A 19,864-nucleotide genomic window follows, 5' to 3' on the forward strand; every position below is an offset into this window, starting at 1 on the left:
AACACGAAAAGACACAGATGAGCGCTGAACCAGTGTCCGCTGCGGGACGAAGGTCTCTCCCAGCGATCTCCATTTACTCCCACTTTGTGGAAGCCGACTCTGTCTTATGCCCCCAAATTTCCTAATCACATCACACCACTCAACTTTGTTATGAGATGTCGGTAGCTCACTTCCCAAACATTGCTTAAAGGCGCGAAATACCGTATATCAACGTGTGAGCGTGTTGACGCTCCCTTGTCTGCGCACAAGCATGTTTTCTAGGTCGTCTGCCCACGGGAAAAATAGAGAGTTGCACGAGATCAGACTAAACTAAAGCCAACCTGAAGACGGAAACAGCACAACACACGCGAACACAGAAACACTACTAATTCGTCGCGTCAATGTCAGGTGCCTGTGCCGCGCACGAAAATGCCATTGTCGTTTGTGCCTTTGGGGAGCATATACCAACCGAGGTCGTAGGACTGCCTCTGGAAGCCGAGCCGGGCATCCAGCAGGCTGGTATCTCCCCGGTACTCGAACACGTACATGTAGGTGGGCGCTTCGAAGCGCGAGTACTTGGCCAGCGTCAGCTGGTTGGGCGCCACGAACATTGCATCCGTCGACATCTGCGCAGAAAGCACGCGAACACTATTGCAACTGCAACTGCGAACAGAATCCACTGCGCACTGAATGCGTGATTGTAGGGTTGCTCTACTCGTTTGTGTTGCTTCAACCGTTTCCGCGTCAAACCGAAACGACGAGTGACGCTGTTCTTGACACGAAATCATGCGTACTTATCCGCGATGCAGGTGGACCAGATGCCACCAAATGACACCAATACACTTCAATAACCCTGCTAGCCAAAATTAATCCGGAGCCCTACACTTAAGGTTTAATTCGTAGCCCACTGTGCAGCTTCGGAACGCCGACAACGCAGCTGACGCTGTCACGCGTGCAAACCTGGAGCGCCGGGTAAACTCGGCGCGCTTCCCTGGCGCGCTTACATTGGCCCAATGGGATTCGGATGACTTCGCAAACAAGCGCCCTTGTTCCCTGCAACCACACGCCGCCTACAACACCGCCTTCCACGTATAGTTGCTCGTATGGCTTAACACTGCAATGTCGTCTATTGTTTGGAGTAGCATTCACAAACGCCTACTCCTTTCTCAACTGAATGATCGATACTCCTGAATGTGGCGCTTGTGGGCACAAATTGCGCATCTTATCTGCGAGTGTTCCCGCGTCTATGCACGAAGAACAGCGCTCTCCAGCGCGCTTAAAGAACTCAACACAGTAGGCTTAAAGAACGCTGCCTACTACCGCTGAATAGAGCACGTGATTTACTTTGTTTGTGCTCCTCTTTCTTTCTATCCACTTACGCTCTTCTTTTCTTTATATCCCCTGACTCTCTTCCCCCAGCGCAGCTTTTCCAACTAGAACTGTCTCTAGTTAACCTTGCCTTTCTATATATCATTTATATCTCTATATTTCTGTCGGGCCATGGTCCCTATACCGACGTCCGCCCGAATGACTTTGAAGTCACTACTGTGTTTATCGAAAGCCTTTGCACTGTGCGGCAGACTGTGATTGTTCATTAAAACTTGATTGTTGTCAGACGCCACACCGTGCGTTGCGCTGACACTTTCCGTGCTTGCTAAAACATGCAAGTCAAATCTTCGAGAACTTCAGAGCGTGCAAGCACAGGCACCACGTGTTTGCCTATGCTTTCCGCGGAGCACCTCAACAGCAGGAACCATTATAATGGCCCAAGACCATCCGATCACGACTTACATTAGCACCAACACGCTTAGGGCCCATGTTCGTCATGTTTCACGGATGCAGTCAAGCTCTCTTGCCTACCTGCCAGAACGACGACCACAGGCGTCCTTCTCCAACGAGGTCAGCATCCATCGTGCCTCACTACCATCGGGCTTCACACCCTCAGCACGTTCAAGCTCAAATTTGTGGGGTTTAAAACAACCTCAAGTGCGTCTTACGGTTCCAGGGATAAGAAAGAAGACCGACCTGCCTACCTTGGCCTTGAAGCAAGCAGCTCTGGATTGTTTGCACACTTTCTATTGTGACCGAGTCCACATATATACGGATGGCTCTTCCAGTCAGACCAGCTCCACCGGCGCAGAGGTTATACCATCACGATCACTAAGCATCCGATACAAGATTTCTCACTTGACAAAATCGACCGGTTCGGAGCTTGTTGCCCTCCGAGGTGCCGTCGATTATATTAGCAACCAACTGGCTAATCAGTGAGCAATATTCTGCGCTTCGAAGGCGGCCTTACAATGTCTTCGGTCATCTCTTCGTCGTGGGTCCTGTGAACAACTCGTGTCGGAGATACGAGAAATGCACCATCACATGATCGCGAAAGGACACGACGTCGTGTTTCAGTGGCTGCCTGGTCATTGCGGTATCTCCGGCAACGACCTCGCTGACGAAGCTGCTATAGGAAGGCACACGAAGTAGCAACCAACAAACTTCCGCAAAAGTTACCCCGCTACTACTCTATTTCTTTGAGAGCGCAGAAAAAGAAAATCCATCGTGCGCTTTTTCCGCGGAAACTAAGCATAGCTATGCCTGCTCTTGTTTTCAATTTGGTTTTCTTCATGCATCATCAGCAGCAGCAGTAGCAGCCTATCTTATGTCCACTGTAGGACGAAGGTCTATTCCTGCGATCTCCAATTACTGTTGTCCTGCGCCAACCGATTGCAACTTGCGCCTGCGAATTTCCTAATTTCTTCACCCCACCTAATTTCCTGCCGTGCTAGACTGCTTTCCCCTTCTCTTGGAACGCATTCTGTAACTATAATGGTCCACCGGTTATGTATCCTGCGCATTACATGGCCTCAATAAAACTTGGTGCTGGGCAAGTTGGTGATGCATTCTTTAAAACTGATGGTTTTAAAGACTGAGCATTTCCTCGTCGTCGTGTCGTCTTTTCACCATGTGTTCGTCCTTTTTAGCGCTACCATCAGTTTTAAAGAATACATGGCCTGCCCAGCTCCATTTTTTTTTCTCTTAATGTCAATTAGAATATCTGCTATTTCCGTTTGCTCTCTGTTCCACACCGCTCTCTTCCTGTCTCTTAACGTTACGCCGGACATTATTCGCTCCATCGCTCTTTGTGCAGGCCTTAACTTATTTTCGAGCTTCTCTGTCAGTCTCCAAATTTCTGCCCGATATCTCAACACCGGTAGAATGCATTGATTGTACACCTTTCTTTTAAATGATAGTGGTAAGCTTCTAGTCAGGATCTAGCGATGTCTGCCGTATGCACACCGACCCGTTAATTTATTCTTCTGCAAATTTCCTTCTCATGATCAGGGTCCCCTTTGAGTAATTGGCCTCGGTAAATGTACTCCTGTAGACTTCAGAAGCTAACTGGCGATCCTGAACGCTTGTTCTCTTGCCCGGCTATTGTGTTCTGCATAATAATGTTCATCCCCACTCTTTCATTTTCTTTGTTAAGGTCTTCGATCATTTGTTGCAATTTGTCCCCAGTGTTGCTGAATAGGAGAATGTCATCTGCAAATCGAAGGTTGCTGAGATATTCGCCGTTGATCCTCACTCCTAAGCCATCCCAATTTAATAGCTTGAATACTTCTTACAAGCATGCAATGAATAGCATTGGAGAGATTGTATCTCCTTGCCTGACCCCCTTCTTTATAGGTACCTTTCTACATTTCTTGAGGAGAATCAAGGTGACTGTGGAACCTCTGTAGATCTTTTTCAAGATATTTACGTATGCTACCTGTACTCCTTGAATACGTAATGCCCCTATGACTGCTGGTATCTCTACTGAATCAAATGCATTTTCGTATTCTATGAAAGCCATATAGAGAGGCTGATTGTACTCTGCAGATCTCTCGATTACCTGATTGATGACATGGATGCGATCCATTGTAGAGTATCCCTTCCTGAAGCCTCTTGGTTGCCTGAAGTCATGTGTTGCCCTTATTGTATTGTAAATCGTCTTGGTGAATATTTTATGCAATACTGGAAGTGACTATGACATAAGTCACAGGCAGTATCGTGCGCACTGCACACAACACCCGCGGCACTGTCCGCAGACTTGCCACAACCAAAACCGGCGTCGGCTGCGGTAAACTGGGCTGAGGAGCGCGGGCACGTTCAACCGCGCTCACGTTGCTCCAACCGACGTGGGCGCTTTGTGGCTGCATCCCGTTCTCTAATTGCGCCGTCTTCCGGTAGTCTGCGCGGCTCTTCCAAGTGTCGTTCGAGATATGCACATTTCCCGCGGCTGTCTTGCCCAGCTTTTCTCGCCAAGTGCACGGTATCCGGGATCTTCGCGCCGTCGACGTTGAACAGCAGCGCGCGTCGCGCTATAGTCCACTGCCGCTTTCGCGCTTCGTTCAAGCTCACACGGCGTTTGCGGGCGCGTGCCACAGCGCGCAAAGCCTTGAGCACGCCGTCTCATCGAAGGGCTGCGGAAGGGCGTTCGCTGTTTACGAGTTGTCGTGTGCATCTGCGCACACGAGGTGCATTGACGGTGGCAGCGTGCGCGCGGTCCGTGACGGCGTTATTTTGATGCACGGCGCACGCCGGATCTTCCGCCGCAAGTGGCACCAAGGACAACGTAGGGGAAATTACTTGTGTTCAGTAATTGAATTAAAGAAATTATAAATTAATGGAAATGAAAGTAGACGAAAACACAGCTGGCCGTAAGTCAGTTGTTTATATATATATATATATATATATATATATATATATATATATATATATATATATATATATATATATATATATATATATATATATATATATATATATATATATATATATATATTCATGCCTGTTTAATGCAAACGTAAGCTTGGACATCAAATATTCAGTATCTCTTCCTGTGGAGATCCAAGCAAATGCCATCTCTGCCGTCTTAAAGGAGCCGACAGTGGTGATTGAAACAACAGTGCCGTCTTATATATATACAGGAGCCAACAGTCATGCTCGCAAAGCGAGATGTGTCGTAATTTAGCTTTCGACGGTCAAAGTTTTGCTGGTGATGCACCATCTTCCACTAACCACTCCATTTGCAGGTGACTGTCGTGAATTAACAGATGACACCGGCCCTATTTATTGTTGCCACTATTTTAGAAGGCATTGTGTTTTCCTACCCGATCGTATCAAAAACGCGGATTCAAATATAGGGCGCATCGCCACTTCAAAATTCAGAAATGTCACTTAAAAATTCATTCATGTTAGGATACTGTGTCCCGTTCGCAGCCAATTTGCAGTTTAACAAAAGCGCGAACCTTCATAATAGGAAAATTTAGCCTACTGCTAGCCCCAGCACCGAAACCCCATGGTGCAAGGAGGTCTGAACTGAGTTTCTACGGGACCTCCTTTTGTATATACGCCTCTTGTAAATACTGCTTCATTACTCACAGGAATAAAGTGATTCTGATACTGAAAAAAAAAGAACTATCCACCCGCCATGCTAGCTCACTGGCTATGGCGTCGCGCTACTGAGCATGAGGTCGCGGGTTCGATGCAGGCCGTGGCGGCCGCAATCCGATGGAGGAAGAATGCAGAAATGCTCGTGTACCATGCATTAGGTGCACGCGTTTCAGAACCCCAGGAGCTCAAAATTAATTTGGAATCCCCCACTACGGCGTGCCCCTAAACAAGGTGACTGATTTGGCTCATAAAACCCGAGAACTTGATTTAATTCAATTCTGAAAAAATAGATAACCATGCATTTCTTGCTTTAGCTGAACCCCCCAAAAAAGCCCATAAAAAAAAAGGTTTGCGCTCTATACGTACGTTGATGAAGGCCCTGATGACAGCGTTCGTGTCGAGCGGGTTGACGTCGCGGAAGTACGTCTCGTCCACGGAGTCCACGACATCCGTCGGCGGCCGGTTGTAGCGCAGCGCGCTGCTCAGGAAGCGCGGCAGCAACTGGTCGCGCACGTACGTGGCACTGCGCGCCGACCGGTCCCGAAGGTACCCGGACAGCACTGGGCACAGACAGAAAAGGAAGGAAGACAAATGAGGCGTCAGGTCGTCGGTGGAAGCGCTGAACGCATGTCTGGAGTACGAAACATTCCGCTCAATTCTCTTCGGTGTTGACTAGGGCACTCAACAGTTAACCGAAGGAAAACGCCTTCTTTCCGTGGGCACCTTCCAGACGTCCGTTTTCGGCACGTTCGCTATAGGCAATACGTACGAGTAAAGCGAGTGCCATGCGATTAAACGGGGCCTGAATTTACGAAGTCGTTCACGTATGCGCGGTTTTGTGAATGTGGTCCAGAACGGGCGCGCGCCTAGGACAAGCAGTTCTCACCAAGGTAGAGGAGCTCGTGAGTACGCAGCCTACGTATCTCGACTGCCACGAGCTATAGTTTCGTATAAAGCATATAATAAGTGGCCCAGTACTCGCGTTCGAGAACTGAGAACTATGCCTTCAGAGGATTGCTTCAGTACTGAAAGGAACTAAAGGAGAACGGAGGAAAGGGAAACCCGTGGTACCAACGCTTCGACAAGAGGACTTGTCTTCACGTGTGCCTATTTGACGGAGAATCACCTCGCAGATACACTGGTATTTGACTGAGGTTGCCCTCTCCCTGGCTTGTAATCTTTTAGATCTTTCAATTCTGTCTTCTTCAACCAACCTTCGGCCGACTTTCAATGTACAAGTGACACCAACAGATGCGCGGCGGGCGCCGATCAGAGCTGGTATAATGTTGTCGAGTCCTACTGCGCTTACCGGGAAAAAAGAAGGCGGTCTCGTCCTTGTTGACGCCGGCGATCAGCGGCACTCGTCGGAACTCTCCGCGCTCAAGCAGGGCGGCTGGCTCGTCCGGCAGGAACGCCCCCTGCGGGTTGAACTTCTCCACCACAGGCGCCGTCCGCACAGGGAAGTCGCCGAACACCTGGTGCCGCGCGCGCACAAGTCAGGACGGCTTGGAGAGTACGCGCACCCTCTCTGCCTGGCATGCCAGTCGCGTAACGTTGTACGTGTTTTAGACATTTCTTTTTTTTTTACTGCCCTACTAGATCCCGCCTGCCCCGATTGAGATTAAAAGAACGAGCTGTATATTTCACCCTAAGAATGTATTTGATAATTTCACGCCTTTTAAAGAAAATTTTGCTTCGGAAGTTACACTTCATACCCTCTTGGGTGGTGACTGGCGTGCGTTAAATACGGTCGAGAATCGGTCGTCATACAACGCTGTACCTTGAATCAGGCAAACGCGGCGATCGCTTTATTTTATTTTATTTTATTTTTTAGCTGTTGCCGCTTCGGGCAAGAGCTGCACTCGAGGTCGTCTTAGAATTCGTCCGCGCTTACCAACTCAGGAATGCGAGCATGAAATTGAAATTACCATTTTCGACTATCAGAAAACGTCAAAACGCCGATAAGACGCAAAACAGCGGGCAGAGATTAAAGAGATTGACAATGGACTAAGACGAAATGAAGCAAGCACAAATCTATTTGTAATACGCGCGGAACTTGTCACAAACGCACACGCATTGTTGCTGGGTCTTTAGTTGCGCACAGAATATTTTCCTTGTGCATTATTACCAGCTAGCTATGTTTGCGCTATTATTTTAGTTTTTATTTTTCATTTTAGGAAATGGAAGCTTTATAACACTGGATTCGTCATTTCGGCTAACGCACTTCCCCGCAACTCGTGCTCATCGTCTCTCCAAAGGCGCACGCTCTAGCAGCGCGAGGGTACAGTCTATCAGCGATACCGCAGGCCGTCTCCAGCCTTCGCTCGTCTATAGCGGTGAGCCTCGGGAGCAGCTAGCTCCGCGGGCAGCTCGCGAGACGACCGCGGCGGGCCGTGGAACGCACCTTGCTCTCCTGCTGGATGCGCAGCAACTCGCTGCTGGGCGTCTGCATGAGGCAGTCGATGAGCGCGAACGACGGGCCGTCGGTGGGGCACCCCGCGCCCTGGGCCACGATGCGCTTGAACTGCGCCGGTTCGGGCTCCACGGCCCAGTCGCTCAGCGGGCTGCCGCTCTCGGCGATGGCACGCACGAACAGCCCTGGGAACGTTTTTTTTTTTTGTCATTTACTTGGCAGGCATTCGAAAAGGCTAGCGACGCTCGTTGCCGGCATTCCCGCATAGGCACTTCCGAAAGGAAAAGCACAGGTGGCATGACGAGAAATAAAGCAGCTCTAGCCATGAAGCAGTATAGCGTACGCCACTGCAATAGATCGACCTGAAATCGGAGAACTCTGGGCAAGCGATATGCAGCGAGACACGAACGAAAAAGTAAGCAAAAGGCCGCGTTACATGAAATTCGACCAAACAATTACTACAAAGAACTAGAACGCTTGGCGATTTAACTGCAATATTTATTTACAGATACTGCTGTCTCAATACATGAGACATAGCAGGAGTGGATACACCAGAGATTACATCAACACAACATACAATGAACTTGAAACGTAATTACAAAATCTGGTTAGACAATTGTTCACAAACTCCCAAACTCTTAACAAATTCTTCATTAGGTTTTTCCCGCAAGGAACCAGCTAGGTTGTTCCAAATTTCAACAGTGCTTGGAAAAAACGAATACTTAAAACAATTTACAAAAGACTGGAAAGGAACAATATTAAGTGGGTGTGAACGGCGCGTGGCACGCCCAGTGGGATGACTGAAGGAAATCGGGGCATCAATGCAACTTTGGCCGTGTACAATCTTGTGTAGCAAAGTGATACGTTCAAGTGTGCGTCGATGAGCCAAGGGTTCTATTGATAATGCGCATGCGTGAGATGAGGGAGAAAAGTTGCGGTCATATCGGCTAAAAATGAACCGTATTGCTTTCTTTTGTATAGCTTCAATCTTACTAATGTCAAGTGCAGTGTATGGTGCCCAAACCACTGAGGCGTACTCTAGTAATGGTCTGACGAGGCATTTATAAGCTGTTAATTTGCAGTCCTTAGTTGAGAATTTGAGGGTTCGCTTTAAATATCCCAGTTTCCTAAGTGCCCTAGCGCAAATTGTTTCAATATGAAGATGCCATAAAAACAGAAGATGCCAGAAAAACAGAAGAAAATAAGAGATTCTACTACCTGCGGAAGATTACACGAATAAGTAGGAGGACATTAATTGCACTGGAAAGCACAGTAAATACATTGTTAATTAAAATTATTGTTTGGCTTTGTAACTAATCACTTTAGGGTACGTGTTGCAATTAACGAATTGAAGGCAGCGAGTTCGCAAGCTACATTCATTTGCAACAAATTTTGGAACTAGCACCAGCCTTGAGATAAGTGCTCTCAAGCTTGCGGAAAAATGCACTGTTTTCCACCTCCTTTTTTCTTCAAGAAAACACATTTTTAGTCAATGCAGGTGATATTTAACTGGGCCACCAATGTATTTCGTCGTAAAATTAGGGAACGCGCATATCAAAATAGTGGCACCCTGAGAATTCCTCCTATAAGGAGATATGCCTCGCGATGTGCGATCTGTGCCCGAAAGTGATTGCTTAAAACGCTAATTAGTGAAAAATCAGTTATATATTCAATCGTCAATTTCAATTTATTGCTCAAGGAATTGATGTTCGCCTTTTCGAGTAAACCAGCTCAAGGAATAGAATTAGGCTATCTGCCACAGGCGAGATTTAAAAAAAAAGCGCCTCTATTCCATCCTGTGAAAGCGGATGTACAGCGAAGCTGCTGCCGACGTTATGCAAGCACAACCGACGTTAGACAAGCACCACCGCCACAAGAGACGTACGACACGCGCGCATGTAGGTTTGCGGAAGTGCAACATGCATCCTCATTCTTCCAGGCCTTCCGCCAAGCGCGAATGCCTTATTAAAATAATAGTATTTTTCTAATTGCGTCACAGAATTCCTAAAGTACGACTTACACACAAGCTGCAGATATGATAGCTTCGAATTGTAATTCAAATATACGAGAAAATGTTATTGCGTTACGGGGAAACTCAAAGACAAAGCCGTTTTCCAGTTGCCGTTTAAGGTCTGTCTGAGTGGCCGCGGCCGGTGGTGGTACTGTTTTAGGATGAGCACGAGTTCAACAAAAAACCCGACCAACTAGAGGCTGGCAGCTTTTTTATGCCGTGGCGAGCTTGTTATCGTAACGTTTTCTGACAAACACAAGACTGTTTCGCGCATTAAAAGCAACCAAAGATGCTCTGCAGTCAAGCAAGGGACCACTTGGGGACAACGACCCTCGGACGTTGTGCCCAGAGGAAGTGCAGTTACGCAAGCAAAAATCGGTGACGAACAGTATAGACACGAACGGAAAATCTAATTACGCCGAGCCCAAATCGCCGTTCCGGCTTAAAATGTTCGCTCGAACGCCGCTTGGCAGCCATGACAATGCCCGCCTTTGTCTTTGGAATATATGATCGAGAACAGGCTGTCGGAAACTACCGCTCACGCAAACAAACAATTACCTTTTTTACGACATGATGAAGTCAGCGATGACTGCCTTTTTTCTTGGAGGTGTATCTTTTGTCTTCCGGAGCTCTACAATTCTTCGTGAATGAGTGGTGCAGTTCCCGCTGGATGGAAGCCAGCCAATTTCGTTCCGGCTCTGAAGCCTGGCGCTGAGCCAACGAGCTACGCCTCTTTCCGGCGTGCGAGCATATTCTAGCGCCACTGTGTCAAAAAAAGAGTGGCGGAGATGACTAACGGACGTATGACATTTCTTGTTGTTCTTTTATGCAGGGAGTCCATGTTCTCGAGGAATGAATGACGCTCACTAAAGCAAATTGGCTATAGACAGAAAGTGATGACACAAAATGGCACAGCACGTAAACACAACACCGGCACTTTATGTGTCTTTTCGTCCCGTGTGCTTCTGCACGCTAGGCACTGTTCCTGGTCAACCAACTCATCTTGACCAAATACTTTTTTTATAATAATGCGATGCTTTCTAATTCAAGTTTTCGCTCTGCGGTGTTTCTTTATCTTGAATGTCTTAAATAGCAAAGCCTTATCAAGGTTTTTTTTTTAGAGAAGCCTTAGAACTTCTTGAAAACTTCTTTAAAAAAGGAATTTGCGAGTTTTTAAAGGGACACTAAAGTGAAAAATGATTTCTTCTACATCAGTAAATTACCATTCTACAACACCAAAAACACCACTCTTACAGCGATACGACGTTTGGTAAGCCAGAAAATGCGCCAGAACGAAATACGGGTGGCGACGCCTACTTGAGTTTCCGCACCTAGGGGCTGTGACGTCTCGGATTTTGATGGCATCTTCTGGGGCCTGCTAATTATATATAGCAGTACAGATTGACTACATTGTGTTCTAAAGGAACCAACTATTAAATATGACAAGTTTCCGGAGCCCTTATTCAGCCAACGCGGCCCAAATGCGAAAACATACTTTGGAATCCCTGACGTCACGCTGACGTACTGGCGCTGGGCTTTCGGCGCGAAATTCAAGTACTGATACTTGGGCCTTCATTTTCTCATCCAATAATCAAAATATTTTTTTGAAATGACTGCCTGCAGGGTTCTCAAACAATTCTTCATTAGTCTAAACTGATTTATTGTTTCGCTTTGGTGAAGGCACTTTTGTGTTTCTTAAGGACGACGGGTTTGTGCGACCACCTATTAAGGCAATTTTTGTAAAACCACACGCGTCAGCGAACTTGCCGCAATTTCCTTCTTTCCTTCCCTCCTCTCTTTCCCTGTGATCTTTGCTTTCCCCTTTCCCATTCCCCCGGTGTATGGTAGCCAACCGGACGTTATTCTGGTTAACCTCCCTGCCTTCTTCTTTTTTCTTTCCTCCATCGTTTCGCTTTAGCGTCCCTTTAATGAAAGGGGAACGACAGAAACCGGAGTTGTGCGCGTAACTCACGGAACACAGACGGCCATAACTGCAGAATCCTGTACGTGTGGACCCTGAGTGCTCATCAGGGCACATGCTTCAGGAGTTGTGCTTAAGTTATGCGAGACACGTATGCGGCAAATACGTTTTTCGAAGCGAAGGGATATAATTCATGTGGGTGGGCCTCCCGCCGAAGCTTACGGTCGCTTTGCCCACGCGTTGCAAATCATGTGTGTCACTAGAGAAGTGTGTAACATAACCCTTAAGCACACACTATGATCATCTTGGGGTGATTAAATGTTAGTTACCCTTAAGTCGTGCGTAAAGGCACATTCTTCAATAGTACTGACGGTACACACCATCATGCATGGTCGGCGCTAGACTGCACCATACGGCACGAACAATTTACACGTATTGCGGTGTGATTAACTTGCGGAACCGCTTCGATTCCATAGTAAAAACAAAAAATCTCTGCAACGTGCTACGACTGACGACGATTCTGGATTTGCACTTGCCGCTCACCTTGGCTGAGTGGTGACAGGATATGCAGGAAGACACTGACGGCGCCTGAGCCCTGGCCGAAGAGCGTCACCTGCGAAGGGTCACCGCCAAAGTGGGCCACGTTGTCGCGCACCCACTTGAGCGCCAGGTTCTGGTCCAGCAGGCCCAGATTGCCAGGGCAGACGCTGTCGCCCGTGCTCAGGAACCCTATGAGCACACAAGTGTGGATGGGTCGAATGATTTTCTATCTCTGAAGAATTGGGTCATCCTGGGTAACGATGTGTTCCGGCGCACAGCTCGTAGTTCTCGAAAAAAAAAAAATGCGGAAACAGGCCTGTACGACCATGCGTAGTATGAGTGCGCTTTCCAACGTGGCACTAATGCGACTTCACCGTATAGGAGCAGCGCTCCCATTTGCCTAAGGAACTTGCCCCGCAGAGTCAACACGAACGATGAGTGGTGTTTCATGTCGGTTGGCGTCTCGTAAGATGAACTTTAAGCACAACCGCGTTCTGTATCGCTTATATTTGGCCGAACAACAGACTTTTGGACAGCGCTACACAGGACAAAAAAAAAAAGAAAAAGAAAGAGGCACAGAACAGAGCGCTGGACTGCTCTCCGTAATTGGCTCTTTGTCCTCCGCGCTGTTAAAAATTCTGCTATTTGACAGGATGTATACCAATCAGCCGAAATGAACCCGCTGTTATATTTGGTCATTTATCAACGTATCTTGTTTTCAGAGGAGCGTCTTGAATGATGTGCTTTCCACTACAAAACCTTCAAGGTATGTGGCCTCAGGACTTTAAGAGGTGGTTGTGTTAAAAGCAGCAGTGGAGCCTGCCTTTACGACATAATAACAACTGTTTACGTATGCACTTAAAGGCGCAAAATATCTACAAAAATTTAAAAAGAAGTAGGAACGTTTCGAATCTACTACTGAGATCACTTTTGTCTCAGGCGTCGAAGTGTAATTGTTTCAAAACGGAAGCGGCAATTTTACGCCCTGTTCAGTTTCTTTATTCTTCGTCGGCGTATAATCGTCGTCTTTACTTTTCCATGAAAAACAATGGTAACACATATGAGGCCATGTGGACGGACAAACTTCCAAAATAGGCAGCGACTGGCAGAAACGGCGACGATCAAGCACACACTAAGACAGTTAGTTTTCTTAAATCACCGGCACAGATTACGGTTTTTTCGGGAACATCTGAGCAGCTATATAGTACTGTGTTTGTTACCTCCCTCCTCTCTTGTCTTCTTTTTCTTCGCTGCTTCACACAATGTCATCATGAAATTAGCAAAGCAACGTACCAAGAATGCCGAGCCTGTAGTTTATGGTGACCACGACGACGTCCTTGTCGACGAGCTTCTGTGGTCCGTACTGGCTTGCGGCTCCAGTCTCGAAATTGCCACCGTGCAGAAACACCATCACGGGGTAGGAAGGGGTCTGGCCGTTCTGCGATTAAGCAGGATTTTCGTTATAAAATAAGTCCGCAAACCGATATAGCGAAGGACTAAATATATGGCAAATGCAAGAGACCTGTGAAAAGCTGGTCGCTGAACTCTTAAAGCAGTACAGCTTATTCCTTTAGCTCCCATTAAACAAAGTCCATCTCTCTCCTTTTCCTTATATACGTAATCAGAAACTGTCGGAATTTGCCGAAACGCATTGCGTGACATATCCTTTATGTCGATGGAAGTAGCACAGATCACAGTAGCACAGATCGTGTAGTGATCGTGCAGTCATGTTGAAAGAGTTGGCATACATAGCCGGTGCGTGTTTATCTGTCGCTCACCCTGTATCCTGGCGTGTAGATGTTGAGGAAGAGGCAATCTTCGTTGCCGACGATCCTCCCGCGGTAGTCAAACTGCGGACACGCCGATCGGAAGGCAGTCGCGTCCAGCACTGAGCTCCAGCCAGGGTGTATCACGGGGGGCTACAAAGTAGAGAGATCGACATGCTCGAATCAAAACCGGACATGTTACACTGGCCCTGACCCCAGCGTTCATGCATATAATGAGGCAATTGTAATGTGCCTTTGTAATGAGCCTTTGAGGAATAATAAATAGGTAATAACGAAATATATGAAACATGCAAGGTGTTTGACGTTAATCGAGATCACGAGAACCTTCGTATTAGCTAGCTCAACCGGGAATCTGCCCCTTCATCAGATTCGCTTGGCGGGGCCATTCACAGCGTAAAAGTAGCAAGCAGGTTCACTGGCCCAAGGATGTCAGTGACGGGGCTCCGTGATTACACTTGCGTCGATGGCAGAGACGGCGATGTGCGTGGTATTGCAAAAAGCACACGCGCTTGTTCGTGAATTGCTGCTTTTCTTGCCGCCACAGCGTCGCTGCAGTTTTTCTCAGTTATACGGCGATGGTGGATGATTTGAAAGCAACAGTAAATATTAATCATTCCCATAGGCAAACCTTTACCGAGACGCATGCTCTGAACATCTGCAGCACATCTTCAATGTGAAACCCATCCGCATCATGACGTTCAATGGTGCGTCGTCCCAACGGATCTATTAGATTTTTGGAGCAATTAGAGAACCACAATTACTCTTTACAGTAAAATTTTTACGCCGGTGTGTGTGTGTGACGTCAGGAAACTTGACTGCACACGATTTTCTTGTTATATTTAGCAATACTATGTGCCACACTCTTGTCATCTCTATTGGTAAGCATTTCTTTTGTACACAGACAAGAGCGTCGTAGCTCAAATCTCTTTGGTCCTTGCATAGGCTCATACCTTTGGAGATACATTAGTGAACACTTGTATGTGCACTTTCACGATACAAACTCGCAGATTGTTAAAGATTTCTCACACGCGCTATATTCTACTTGTACGAAGACATCTTACTTTTGGTTATCTCGTTCGTCACGTAGCTTATGCATCTGGGGCACCACTCAGCTATTTTCGGTATGTTGTTGTTCTCAAGAGCGGCCAGGGCGCATGCCCACAGTCGGGGATTGGCCACGAATCGGGGCGTTAAATTGGGTGTATAAAAACAAAGGAGTTAACAATTCGAACCTTGGAGCTTAAAAAGTAATTCTTTTTTGCGCGATATCATGCATTTGTGAATCTGGGATGACAATGAAGACTTTCGCTTTGGGAGCTGTAGATTTTGTACAGGCATAGCAGCTGTAACAACGTAGCGACAGCCGGTGGAGTGTAGATTGCCATTGCCATAACATTTTGCATTTTGTTAAGAATTCGCACCGAGATGCATGTAGGCTTTCTCCGTGCAGTTTTACATGAATCAAGTACGCCACGTGTAACTGCGACGACTGTCTCAAACACTAATATATATATATATATATATATATATATATATATATATATATGGAACAATGTTCATATTTGCGCACCGCACAGGTCACAACTTCATTGTCAGGCGATGTTTATGTACTTCATCGTTCACAAGCTATTCCGAGGTGCGAGCAGCAGTCCGTGTGGAAACGCACCGCGAGATAGCGACGCAGCGAAGTCAGGAAGGCTTTGGTGTTTGTCGAGGGAAGAATGGTGAGCGGAGGTGTACACGCAGCGAGACATGCGAGACATGTACGACACTGTACGTTTTCTTTACTGTTATGAGTTGCATTAAAAAATTAGTACACCTTATCAATATTTGTTCCAGTCTTACTTTTAATCTGTTTACTCCCTTTTCTTCAACCATTTATCACCCACCCGCTCCAACCTCTATCCATACCGACATTCCCCCCACATTGGGTAAGCGCCATTATATGCTATAGAAGAGAACAAGCACGGAAGATGCAGGACCAGTGTCGACAACCACGTGCACTGAGCACACTCTATAGCCCCAAGGTTTTATCCACTCAGAAAGTGCACACCGTCGGTTTTGTTGCTTGAAGAACAGCTCAAGTTCGGGCTTCGCTGCGGCATGCGGCGAGAAGAAGCTCCCCGAGGCGGCGCAATGCCTTCGTCATCGCGCCGTCGTCGCTATTCCAGTGTCTTCCTTCCTTTGCCTTCATGCCGTCACACAGTCATCGTCACACTATCCTCATCCCATTGTGGGCGATGTCGTCGTCGTCGTTTCTTCGTCGCTGTACAGTCGTCGCCATGTCATCTTCGTCGTTCCATGGTCGTCGTTCCAGTATCGACATCCCATTGTCGTAATGCCATCGTCGTCTTCGCATCGTCGTCATGCGCCATGTGCGGGATCCGCATATTTGAGCGCCACAAGTTTATATTGAGCCATGTGTACGTCAACCCGGTGCCAAGTATGTGTATAGTGTGCTTTTATGACTGCTCAGTGTGCCTTGTACGTAGGACACGTTCGTGTATGGACATACGAACGCCCTATAACTCCTCTATTTGTCTGCAGTAAGCCGAAGACAGCGCACGTCGTATTCTTTAGGAACTGTACACGATTTGTATATACTGAAGATTGATCTGGCGCGCTATAACGTGAAACTATTCCGTACTTTGCTATTCCAATTCTGCAATCAGCCCTCCGCGATTGGTCGAATACCTTTTTGGACCACCCCCACTCCGCCTGTCTGTCACGCGACGTCACGAAGACCGCGATAGCTCCCCATTTGATACGACGTGCACACAATGATTAAGCATAATTTGACCGAGCAAAACAAAAATAGTTATTTCTGATTCGACGCCTTTTTGCCATAAGCCCTCGGCTGTTGGTCAAAAGTTTTCGGGCTGCACCCACTTCACTTGCCTTTCACGCGACGTCACAAAACCGCAAAAGCTTACCACGTCAAAGTGACGCCTACGAGTTAAAGATGCATTAATATGCCAAGCAAAACTGAATTTTTTTTCTGAATAGCCGCAGGCTGCTCAGTTCCGAAAGGAATGAAAGATGGCTGCCGCCGATCGCTCAGGCGCTGGCTACTCGCACCTGCCGGAGAGTATGGGTTTATTTGCGTGTAATAAAACCTTTCGCCTGGCCGTATAACGTTTTCGAACACTTTCGGCATGTTTACGACTTCGTTCTGCCAACTCTTCTTTGCTGAGGATCAATTTTAACGTCATTCTTAACCTTCCGTTGCATGCCGCCGCGATTTTCGACCAGCCACCGCAAGCCAAGTAAGGGAAAGCGGACCAATCTCAGACACCGGCACCACGCTCTTCATCCCGTTATCGATAATAAATGCACTGGCTCGGCCCCATCGAATCCCTCTCCACTTGAGCGTGCTCCTCGCCGTTTTCAGCCAATTAGATAATACAGGAGAGAGAGAGAGAGAGAGAAAGAAATACAAGCCGCTCAGTGTAGGCAATGTTATTCGTTTTTCAACCAAGCAAAAGTTACCTCCTATGAACGAGGACAGCGTTAGGTTGGTCTGTTCAGACAACCCTGCGGGTCACCGCTCGATGCTTGCGTCGGCGGTTACGCAAATTTGACGTCAGGAGATTGGAATAAACACATATTGGAATATTTTTTTCGTTATAGGTTCCCTGATTTCTAACAGTCGCTGTCGTTTTGCATGGCCACCTCATTTCTCCCTCTTCCTTTTCTTGTCTCTCCCAAACAATTTACCCCGTTTTGGAAGAGTAGGCCAGAGACAAGCTGCTCAGGCCGACCTCTCCACCTTTTCTATCCTTCAATTTTTCTCTTTTTTTTTTCGAGGGACGAATGATGATGATGATGATGATGATGATGATGACGACGACGACGACGACGACGACGACGACGACGACGACGACGACGACGATGATGACTGTAGCGTTACTAAAGTGATTCACTGAAATATCATATCTATAGCGAGACGGGTGTGGTCCCATTTAATCACAAGCTTAAGAGAGCCCGTCCGTCATCTTCCTCTCATACCCAGGAATTCTGGACATTGCCCCTTCGGAAATGTGTTGAACTTGACCGCAACACGCCAGCGTAACTCAATGGCAGACGCAACCGGCGTAGAGAACGCGACGGACAAGAAAAGGAGACGGGGACGATCACAAGGCACTCTCGGAAGCAGTCTTTTAGTCAGGACAAAACATATAAAGCAGCAGGAAGTGCCGTAAATGCGTATGTTATTGAAAGATAGTACCCTCTCGACGTTATTTGAAACTTGTTGAAACTCTGCCGCTGTTTTCAAATGTAAGCTTTTGAAAATGCTGCACATTGCGTTACACTGGTGTGATGCGGTGAAGTTCAACAGATTGCCAAAGGATCAATGTTGAAAATTCCCGGACATGTGTCCTCCCCTGACCTCTCTTCGTTGTCTTCTCTGTCGCCGCTCTAGCAGACTGCTTCACTTTCCCACTTAACTCTTCAGGCCTCGTGGTGTAATATTTGAAGACGTTGCTGATGGAAGTGCACTGTGTTTAACCCGGAGAGTCCCAAGTACCGGATGACCTTCAGCATACCACGCTGCGAGGCAGTCATGATTACATGAAATCGTCCATAAAGCTTGTCATTGGAAGTCCCAGTTCCTTTTCGCACTAGAACGCGGTCGCCAGGTTGTATGTCTGGTGTGTAGCTGCTTGCCTATTCTGTTGACGTTTTTCTTCCTGTATATACGTAATGCGAAGACGTGGGTTCGTATTCAACCTGTGGGACCTTCGGTTTCATTTTTTCTCGTTGACACACACACGCACGCACGCACGCACGCACGCAACCACACACACACACACGCACGCACGCACACACACACACACACGCACGCACAAACACACAAACACACACACACACACCTTCAAACACCCGCCGTGGTTGCTCAGTGGCTATGGTGTTACACGGGCTGCTGAGCACGAGGTCGCGGGATCGAATCCCGGCCACGGCGACCACATTTCGATGGGGGCGAAATGCGAAAACACCCATGGTGCTTAGATTTAGGTGCACATTAAAGAACGCCAGGTGGTCGAAATTTCCGGAGTCCTCCACTACGGCGTGCCTGGTAATCAGAAAGCGATTTTGGCTCGTAAAAGCCCATAATTTAATTTTAATATATTCAAACGAGAGTCAAGAAGGGCAACCGAGGGGCTGGAATTTTCATCATGACTACATAAAGCTTACAGACACTGAAGCCAAGTAAAGCATCGGGGAAATTAGGTGTGGTTGATATTGAAATGTAGAAAATAATAAAGAAAAGGGACGAAAAGATAGCGTGCCACCGGTGGGAGCCGAACCCATGCTCTCCTCAATGCGCGTGCATTGCACTACCAACTGTGCTACGGCGACATTTTCCGAATGCTTTGCTTGGCTTCATTGTCATTTAGCTTCTTGTCTCATTGTCTTAGCACTTTTCTTGCTCCCAGAAAACTTAAGGTTATCAAAAAGGCCCAGTTCGCAATCCACTGGAAGTATCGGCACAGTCCCATTGCTTTGAGTGTTTCTTTCTAATGTCGCCGTGTTATGTGATATTGTTGTTCGCAAGGTTGCTTTGAGAGTCTCTTTGTAATGTCGTGGTGTTGTTTTGGCTGCTATGTGATAACGTCGTTTTGTGTACCATTGACTGTTCTTCAGCTCTACTTGCAAAACTACGTGCAAATATACCCAAAGTTATACATGTAATTGTAACACCTGATCAAGAGCCAAGGAGTAGCCGGCGCCGTATTATTACGCTAACACCTCCTTCTATCGTGTCAATAAAAATAAGA

The 19,864-nt window shown here is 47.2% G+C and overlaps 1 protein-coding gene across 1 annotated transcript in view; it reads right to left on the reverse strand.

Moving 5' to 3' along the window:
* The window catches only part of LOC135901088 (cocaine esterase-like), a 51,098-nt gene that overhangs the window by 5,782 nt on the left and 25,452 nt on the right, over window positions 1-19,864 (reverse strand). The window contains exons 2-8 of the mRNA XM_065430766.2: window positions 14,076-14,216; window positions 13,591-13,735; window positions 12,301-12,486; window positions 7,817-8,010; window positions 6,722-6,887; window positions 5,779-5,972; window positions 449-605 (exon numbers count right to left, since the gene is read on the reverse strand). Of these exons, the coding sequence (XP_065286838.1) occupies window positions 449-605; window positions 5,779-5,972; window positions 6,722-6,887; window positions 7,817-8,010; window positions 12,301-12,486; window positions 13,591-13,735; window positions 14,076-14,216 (1,183 nt within the window). The remainder of the gene's footprint in view (window positions 1-448; window positions 606-5,778; window positions 5,973-6,721; window positions 6,888-7,816; window positions 8,011-12,300; window positions 12,487-13,590; window positions 13,736-14,075; window positions 14,217-19,864) is intronic.

The sequence above is a fragment of the Dermacentor albipictus genome, chromosome 1, assembly GCF_038994185.2.
Source record: "Dermacentor albipictus isolate Rhodes 1998 colony chromosome 1, USDA_Dalb.pri_finalv2, whole genome shotgun sequence".
Taxonomy (NCBI): Eukaryota; Metazoa; Arthropoda; class Arachnida; order Ixodida; family Ixodidae; genus Dermacentor; species Dermacentor albipictus.